This window comes from Setaria viridis, chromosome 7 (assembly GCF_005286985.2).
Source record: "Setaria viridis chromosome 7, Setaria_viridis_v4.0, whole genome shotgun sequence".
Taxonomy (NCBI): domain Eukaryota; kingdom Viridiplantae; phylum Streptophyta; class Magnoliopsida; order Poales; family Poaceae; genus Setaria; species Setaria viridis.
Genome location: NC_048269.2, coordinates 12204872 through 12214613, shown reverse-complemented (window position 1 = coordinate 12214613; position 9742 = coordinate 12204872). Strand labels below are relative to the sequence as shown.

At 47.8% G+C, this 9742-nt stretch overlaps 1 protein-coding gene across 1 annotated transcript; it reads right to left on the bottom strand.

Annotated features, from left to right (window-relative positions):
* Positions 1–294: 294 nt before the first annotated feature.
* On the bottom strand, positions 295–1496 carry LOC140223431 (uncharacterized). Its single transcript, XM_072295272.1, has 2 exons — positions 1058–1496; positions 295–629 (listed from the first exon to the last, which is right to left on the bottom strand). Exons 1-2 carry the CDS (start codon positions 1494–1496, stop codon positions 295–297), a joined length of 774 nt encoding a protein of 257 aa, XP_072151373.1.
* Positions 1497–9742: the final 8246 nt, after the last annotated feature.

Here is a 9742-nt window from a genome sequence, read left to right as displayed (position 1 = left end):
TGAAGCGTGTAGACGCTCGATATTCAATGGATTGGGGATGCCAGAACGATCTGCCCATTGTAGTCGGTAGGTGCCTGGTTGGATGATCTCTTTGATGATGAAGGGGCCCTCCCAAGGGGTGGCCAATTTTTGCATGTTCTTGGTGGACTGGACCCGGCGAAGCACCAAGTCACCAACGTTAAAGGAGTGTTCCTTAATATTCCAATCGTGGTAGCACCATATCTGCTACTCATGGCATGCATGCTAGATGACGGCCACCACACGATGTTCTTCAAGGCTAGCAATGTCAATGTGCTAACTCTTTTCTGCCTCACCTTCCTCGTAGTATTGGATACGCGGGGCGCCGAAGGCCACATCAGATGGCAAGACGGCCTTTGAACCATATACCATAAAGAAAGGTGTGTAGCCGGTAGCCCGACTCTTCTGTGTTCTTAGGCCCCTGATGACATGGGGCAGCTCATGTAGCCACTTGGTAGTGTATTTGAACGCGTCATCAAAGATACGTGACTTGAGGGATTGGATGACCATCCCATTTGCACACTCCACATAGCCGTTGCAACACGAGTGAGCTACTAAGGAGTAGTACACATCAATGAGGTTGTCTGGGCAAAAATCCCAGAACTCGGACCCTGTGAATTGTGCACCAAGGTCCGTTATGATCCTATTAGACACTCCAAAGAGGTGCATGATTTCTTCCACAAACTGAGCTGCTTTAGCTAATTCAATACTTGTAACAGACCTCAATCCACTTTGTAAATTTGTCAACTGCCACAAAGATATGTGTATATCCACCTGGAGCGGTTTTGAAGGGTCCGACCATGTCCAGCCCCCAGCATGCGAAGAGCCAAGATGATGGGATGGTACGCAGGGCCTGAGCCAGAAGATGCTGCTGCTTGGAGAAAAATTGACACCCCTTGCATCATTGGATGAGCTCCTTTTGCATCGGCTGCTACTGTTGGCTAGTAAAAACTAGAGCAAAAAGCTTTGCCAACCAAAGTGCTTCAGGCGGCATGGTTGCCACATGCTCTTGAGTGAATTTCATGCAGTAGTTCAATACCCTTGCTGCATAGAGCACATTTCATCAGTATCCCTGTGGATGCAGCTTTTTTGTATAGCTCTTTGCCAATGACGACGTAGTTTGCACTGCGCTGAGCTAATTTTTCATGCTCTATTTTATCCTCTGGCACCATCTGGTCGGTAATCAAGGCTGTAAACAGGGCGCGCCAATCTTCTTCTACCTCAATCATCATTACGTTAGTAGGTTTTGGGTCGGCTGGAGCCTGAGTGCTGGCGTCATTGGCCTGGTCTGGGTCTAGGATTTTGATGGAAGGCTTATGGAGGTCTTGTACAAATACACCGGCCAGAACCTGCGCACGAATGGAGCCGAGCTTGGATAGGATGTCGGCAGCAATGTTATGGTCCTTGGGGACATGATGTAACTCGAGGCCATGAAAGTGGGCCTCAAGCTTGTGGATTTCTACGCAGTAAGCATCCATGGATTCCTTGGTGCAGCCCTAGTTCTTGTTGACATGCTCGATGACAACCTTGGAGTCGCCATAAGTAAGGATGCGCTTAATTCCGAGGGATACGGCGATGCGGAGGCCGTGGATCAAAGCTTCATACTCAGTGCCATTATTGGTGGCCTTGTAGTGGACCTGGAGCACATATTTGAGCTGCTCACCTTTGGGGGATATGAAAAGGACCTCTGCGTCAGCTCCTTCGAGGTTGAGAGCACCGTCAAAGTACATGGTCTAGTGTTCTGGCATTTCTAGGGAAGGTGGCTTCTGGATATCTGTCCATTCTGCCATGAAGTCGGCTAGGATTTGTGACTTGATTACATGGCGTGGGTAGAAATCAAGGTCAAACTCGTCAAGCTCCACGGACCACTTGACAACTCGGCCGTTAACGTTCGTGTTGTGCAGTATTTCACTAATGGGGAACGAGGATACCACACAAATATTGTGCGCTTGGAAGTACTGCATAGAGTAGTTTCTGCACTTGGGTATAGTAGGTCTTGGAGTTGCTGAGGACTTCGCTGATGTAATACACCGGCTGTTGCACTGCATTAGCATGGTCGGGTTCCAGGTGCTCCACAACTAGCACGGTGCTGACAACATGCGTTGTTGCAGAGATGTAGAGGTACAGTGTTTCTTGGTCGGTCGGGGCCATCATAACGGGACGAGTGGTGAGGAAGCTTTGAGCTCTTTGAGCACCTTGCTGGCCTTGTCATCCCATGCAAACTTGTCCACCTTTTTAAGGTGCTTGAAGAAGGGCACACCTTTTTCTCCAAGTTTGCTAATGAAGCGGCTAAGAACTGCCATCATGCCGATGAGCTTCATAACATCCTTCTTGTTAGATGGTTTCGCTTCATAACGTCCGGTGATCAAGGGCAAGGCATGGCGCAATCGTGAGCGGGGGCAGCAGGGCAAGCAGAGGACATGGCTTCGCTATTTATAGGGGCAAGGTGGAGCCTTGGTGTGGCACGCATGCCAAAGTTGGTCGGGGCGACGGCGGCACTGTGAAGAGCAGATGGCCCAAGATGGGCCTTGGCAGGCTGAAGTGGGTCGAGCCCCAAGGGCTCAGCCCAAAAGATTAGGATTTTGTGAGCTACATGGATAACAACTAGGAAACCATCCTATGGTGCAAGTTTCCACCATGAAAAATGTTGTGAGTTTCACCCTGTACCAAGTACACCTAACCTATACATCTAGACTCGGCCCGAACCCAATACTGACACACACACACTCACACACGATTTTAAGGGGGTACCTTGTGCATCGACTATTCTAGGTGAGGAATGAAAATACCAACTGATTAGGCCATTGTAGAGGTTGGTAGCTCATCATTAGGGGTGGGCATTCGGTTAGACCAATCAAACCAATTGGTTCTTCGGTCTTCGATGAAATTCGGTTACCTGAAAATGAGAACCGAGCGGTTCTTGAAATTTTTGAGAACCAGCAGCTTTGGTGTTGGTTAGTCCGGTTCGGTCCTCAGTTCCAATTGAACTAACCAACATTGAATCAATCCGATCCCAAATCAACAACCAAAATCAACTTCGAAAATCACAAGAATCAACAACAAAAATCAAAACCACTAGCCTTCCTTGTCTACTTGCAGCACTATTGCCACCTCCTTGTTGCCCATCTACAGCCTATGGATCTTGTAGAGCTTCGTGGAGGTGGAGCTCCAGTGGCAGACCTCACCAAATCTGCCATCTTCTAGAGCCATTGCCTAGAGCCGTCGCTAGAGTCGCATGCCTACAACCAGGAGAGGAGAGGAGGTGCTACTGCTTGCCAACCCCTGTTAGGCAGAGCTCGCTTCCATATGCAGAGAAAGAGGCAAAGGCGGCCAGCAGCTCATGGGGTGCACGAGCCAAGCAGCCATGTGCCAACTAAAGAGGAGGAGGGTATGTAGGGAGGGGCGATGGGACTAGAGAGGAGGAGACGAGGAGCACGCATGGAGGAGGAAAGGAACCGACGAAGAAGAAGAAGCGTCGCTAGGCAAGGGTCTCGGGAAGGTTGGGGTGCAGCTGTGAGTTATGAGAGTTACTAGGCCTGTTGGAAATATTATTGGGCTCGGCTTGAACTATTGTTGTTAGCTGTACATACTTCAGTTTCTTCAGTTCTTCGGTTAACCGAGGGTCAGAACCAATCAAATTTCGGTTAGTTGAAAATCAGAACCGAACCTATGACCGAATTTCTCGGTTTTGGTTCTTTCGGTTCGATCCTCGATTTTTCGGTTCGGTCCTTAGTTCTCGCTTAATTATGCCCAGTCCTACTCATCATATAGGAGCAACAATTCCTAAGGTGGTGAAGGTTAATGTTTCATCTACGCAAGTTTTTCATCAACCAGAAGCTAGAAGCTCTCGATTCAGTGAAGATTCACGACTAATAAACTCTGCGACGACTATGAAAGCATCCATGATGACTAAAGACTTCGATTAGATACTAAGCATTTATCTTCTACATTAAGCTGTGTTAATGGTGATTAGGCTAACTTAAAACACTCTTATGCTAGATTAAGTCACATCTAACACTCAGTCTTGGCACAAGTTCAATCTACTAGGGCTCAACATCTTACTCCGTGATAGACATCCACAAAACTTGTTGACACATTTTTGTATGGTCACCCACTGTCGGTGTTTTAGACCGGCAACCCACCTAGGGGGTACCCTAGGTGGTCTTTTGTGCGGTGGGTGTCGTCGAGAATCAAGGAGTCGATGGTGATGCAAGGAACACGATTTAGATAGGTTCGGGCCGCTAGATCGCGTAATACCCTACGTGCTGTGTGTTGGTTGTATTGAACTTCTTAGCTGTCGTTTTGAGGGGGTCCCTGCCCGCCCTTATATAGTCGGGGGAGCAGGGTTACAGGGTGGAGTCCTAGTCGAACATGGTTACAGAGTTCTACTCCTAATCGGTAGAGTAGTTCCTTGTCTATTCCGACTAGTCTTCAGGAGTCCGTGGAGGCTACGTTACCCTGCGGTGTAGCCTCCCATATCCTGATCTCGTCCGAGTACGTCCCTGAGTGGGCCATACAAGGCCTACTCATGGACCTGGGGTTGTATGCCTGACAAGCCCCCGAGTACTTTGCAGTCAAGAGAAACAGTTCCGGATACTTGAGGACATCGCTTGAGTTCTCCTTGGTGCTTTATGAGTTGTAGACGCGGCCGATCCTTTGAGTACTGGTGCTGTCGCGCGACTGGAAGGTACTCTCAGCATCCTCCAATGTTTGAGTAACCTTTTCCTTGAAACTTTTTATATGGTAGTGCGATGACAATTGCACTTCATATGGAGTAGCCCCTGAGCCTTAGGTTGAATTGAGGAATCACACTGAGGGTCAAATTTGTGACTTCGCTCTAACTTATGTAGTCTTTAGAAAAAAGAAAACTTTATCCAGCAGGTATGGTATCCGCAGCCCCCGAGCACTTAGGCGATTACTTGTAGTCGATGAAGGGGTCAAACCTTTGGTCAGAGTATCCATTCGAAATTATGGTGGTAAATCTGATTTATATCTGATCGTTGCTTGATTGATGCTTGGAATCCGGAGGTGATGCAGATATAACAGGGGGGGCCAGTGGTGATTTAGCGGTACGTCATTTTTACTAGATCTATTTTTTGCGCCCCTTTCCTGTGCATCTAGAGCTGCCGCTCTTCCCTGCGCCGCCGCCACCATTGTTGCTTTGTCCTCGCCCTTGAGGCAGATCTGCTACCACTCCTTCCCGCATCCACCTTTCCCGAGACTGACTAATGCATGTCAAGAAGATGGGGAAGAAACCGGAGAAAACCCAGGGGGAAGCCGCGGGCACCAGTAAGGTGAGATCTAAATCCAAGAAAGGCAAAGAGCTCGCGATGCCGGTGCCAAAGTGTGGTCCAACAAACTAGACTGCGCCGCCGCCGCCTGGGATCACCTGGCAACACTCTGTGATGTAGGAACCTGCGGTCCAGGCTTGGGTCAATGCTAAGCTTCTTCAACCAAAGCTTGAACTCGAGTGGAGGCTTGCATTTGGGAATGCGTGGCAGTTTGAGGAGCACCCGAAGGAGACAGTCATGCTTGCACATTTCATCGAGAGAGGACTAATAGTGTCCACCTCCGACTTCTTCAGAGGTATTCTCAAGTACTACAACCTTCAGTTAGTACACTTGAATCCCAATGGTGTTCTCCATATGCCTATCTTTGTACACTTGTGTGAGGTGTACCTAGGTGTCCCTCCTAATCTTGATCTTTTTAGGAAGTTGTTTCGCTGTAAGCCGCAGCCCAGTGCAACTAGGACAAAGATGTTTGGAGGGGCTGGGTTTCAGCTAAGGAACTCGAGTGCTTATCTTGCCTAACTCTCATGGCGAATGGAAGAAAAGATGGTTTTATGTTGGGAATCATGATCCTGTCTTGCCAGTAGTCACCGATCATGCTCCAAAGCATGCGGATAATTGGGTGAGCAAGCCCGAGGACACCCCTGAAATTGCTAACTTGATGTCTCAGATTGCCGAGTTGAAATTATTGGGCTTAACTGGCATCAATGTGGCCACCAATTTTCTCAAGTAGAGGGTTCAGCCTTTGCAACAACGAGCTTGCTCAGGCTCGAAGTACTCAGGTTTTGATGACCCATCGCAGATGTCCCCTGATGACATATCTGATGATGATATTGAGGCGTTGTTGGGGAAGTTATTCAAGAACTATCAAGGGGTACCAGTACTTCCAGGAGTTCTTTGTCAGTTTGATGGTTGGTATGGACCAACGGAGGTATGTTCCTTTCCTTGATTTGTGTAGTCGAGGCATGCTAACACTTTTTTGAGTAACAATTGTTGGCTTGCAGTCCCGGGTGCTTTTTGGCTTCTTGCCGCAGCCTGAGGGCAGGGACATTGTTGTGGTTGACACTGATGATGATCCCTCTCCTTCTGCTCAGAAATAGTGAGTAGTTCAAAAGAAAGCTGTTGTGCAGCCTATTTCTTCATAGAGTTTGACCCCCGAGGGGTCACACAGTGCCAAGGTACATAGTCGTGTATTTAAGGTTTTTTTTTGGAAAATTGTTTCTTTGCAAAATGCTAATGATATTAGTCGGTTGGGAAGGCCGGCGACTTGACCACCGGCGGTGATCAGGCTACTTCTAGTGAAGTAGTCGCGATTGCAAAAGATGCAGTTGTCAGTGTTGCGGCTGTTGAAGAGCTACCTGTGGGGGTGCCGCTTTTGAACTCGGAAGCAGCAGCCTCTGAGCAGGCAGCATCGGCATCGACAGCCCCCCAAGTTGGTAGCCCCCGAGCGGGTTACCAGGGTTACATCTTTTGAGGTGGTAGATGTCATGAAGACACCGGTGGTTGCTGCAGGTGCCTTGTTGTCTGATGTTCTCGCCAGTGGTGAGTACTTATTTATTCTGATAGTCCTGCGTATGTAGTCTCAGCCTTGGTTTTTTTCAAGACTCGGCGAAGGAGTGGAGGTCGTACCTCCCACAGCCCCTGTGGTGCCGAGTATTCAACTGGCAGTTAATGAGAAGAAACATGTACGATTGCCACCGCGATCATCCCGGTGATTTTTTATGTGATCTTTCCTTTTGATTGTTTGTTTGAACTTCCAAAAAATGGATGATGACCTCGAGTTTTGACCTAGGGATTCTGAGGATACCATTCCCATGGATACAAGAGTAGAGGCTGGTCTTCCGACTACAATCTTTGTTCCCTTAGTCGACTTGTCAATGGATGATGCACCTGAGGTTGAAGACACAAGTCGTCTTAGTACCACTATCTCCATGCTGCAAGAAGTTATCTGCTCAGTGGAGGGCCCAACAGTTCCCTCGAGTTCTGGGGGTGTGCTATCTTCAACGACTGTTGATGGCACCTTGGCTTTAGTTGATGCGACTAAAGTGGGTGAAGTCGGCATACCGGGTATGTTGCTAGAGTATAGATGCTTTGAAGGGGATTTCTTTTGTATCCAATAATGACCCATGGGTTTTTATTGTCAGGGGCTGATTTGGGTGAAAGTCTAGAGCCTCAAATTGCTAAGAATACCGAGGGTCCGGTACTCGAGCCGCCGTCGGAATTAGAGTTTCGAAGAGCTATCCAGAGCTTTCAGGTGTGTGAACTATTTTCTTTTGACTAATTGTGTTTTGACAAGTCTTGACGACTTATTTTGAGTTGCTTGCAGGACCTGTATGACAGAGCCCAAAGAAATACTCGAGCCCTCCAGGAGCGTAATGACACCGTGCAGCGAGTGGCACAACTAGAGCAAGAATGTAGCCGACTTACAGAGTCCTTGAGAGTTCATGAGGAGGCTGCAAAGTCCTTTGTAGTAGAGCGGAATGACCATGGAGAATCGCTATAAATATTTGAACAAGAAATATCAGGGTGAGTACTCATAATCTTTTGATTATGTTTGACTTGTAGTGGTAGGTTCTGATCTGTGATGCTTGGCGCAGAGCTCAAGAGAAAAGAGGCCACTGCGAGTAGTCAACTTCTTGATTGGAGGAACGCTCATGAATAGGTAGCTGATGAGGCTGCCCATCTCTGGGTGTCGCTAGCTGAGGCTCAGGCTGCATATGAGCATGAGAGGAACAGGAAGAATCAAAATGGAGTTATGCTTGCTATGGCAATGGTGGCTTGTAGGGACCACGGTAGGACCATAGAGAGACTGCAAGGTAAGCTCCAAGAGTTGACCAGTGCTACGTAGGATGTAGTCAATGTCATTGCTCCACTTAACGATGATGCTGGGCCTCACTCACTAGTCGAGAGACTGAGAGCTGCTCTGGGTAAAGTTGCTAGGCTCTGTAAGGCTGTCTGCAAACAAGTCCTTGCGGTGGTCAAGTCATATTACCTGAGGGTAGATTTGACAGCAACTGGTGATGGAGTTGCTCAGAACTGCACAGAGGATGCCTATGTGCAGTATTTTGAGGAGGCTGAGCCGATTGCTTCGAAGATGTCTGAGTTTTTATCTTTAGAAGAGCCTTAGTCTTGTTAAACTTTTGAGTTGTAACCTGTGGAGTACTTCGTGGGAGTACTCAAAACAATTCTTTGAATTTTATTTGAAGTCTGAATTGTTGATTGATGATCTTTTATCTTGGCTGATCTTTGTAGTCGGGAAGAACAAGTCCAAGTACTCGAGTAGTCGTAATATCTGTTGCGATCATCAATTATTGGTGTTGCTGTTGAAGGTACTCTGACCTTTCTTTGTACTTTGAGAGGAGTGCACGGGCGAACTGTTCACTTTTGTCCATTGTGGTTGAGTGCCTTCACGTGAGTGGAGTCAGAAAGCGTCTTGCTGACCCTTGTCAGCATTTCAGGCTGATCATCATGAGCGAGCAGTAACTTCTAAGTAGGTGGTGGTTGTGACATTTGGCTATAAATAGACCCCTAGGGGCTCGACCAAGGTCATGCTTCTCCAGTGTAGCGATAGATTGCTTTAGGTTGCTATTGTTTGATAGTGGAAAGCTTTCAATGAGCGCCCCGGTGCTAGAAGATTCCTCATAAATTAGAGCCACCTTCCCTCCACATACTCTTGCACTTGTAGGGATAGCCGCGATGCTAGAAGAATTCTTGTAGGAGGGTTTGCCGCGTGCCTCATCGTGCAGCTCATGATCCAGCTGAGTCCACGCTGGAACTAGCGAGTGATGGGTGATGAGTGACGTGCTCTTTATCCGGCTCTCTGGTCAGAGGTAGAGGTGTGGCATGCAGTCTGGATCTATGCACTGAAGCTAGCAAGGGAGCAGTCTTGGTATTTTTCTCCCTTATGCTGCGTCGGGGATTCATCATTGCCGCTGTCGAGGGAGCGGCAGCGAAGGAGTTCCTGGGGTTGTTAGGGACGAGGACCAAGATATGGCTGCGTATTGCGCAGCTTCCTCGTGTGCAGGTCCTGCCTTTTGACACTACTTACACCTTGGTGATCTAGTAGTCGCCAGGCCTATATATCCTTGTGATATAGTAAAAGCTTGGGACTTCTATGCAGACTACCAGCAGGCAGTTGCTTGTAGTCGTTGTTGTGCTGTTGTATTGTATTTTGTGTACCCTAACTTCATTGAGTATTCGGATCTAACTGTGGAGATTATGTAATGCAAAAAATGCAATCTTGAGTACTCATCCGATGGTTGCATCAATCTTGTGTTTTTTTGAGTAAAAAATGACTAATGACGTAGTCGTGGCTTTTGTGAAGCCGCTTTAGTCTGCTAATGACATAGGTGTTATGTTTTTGGGGTAGCCTTGGGATCAACATTTAGTGAATGCTCAATTGGTTCCTTGGGCACAGGTGTTATGTTTTTGGGGTA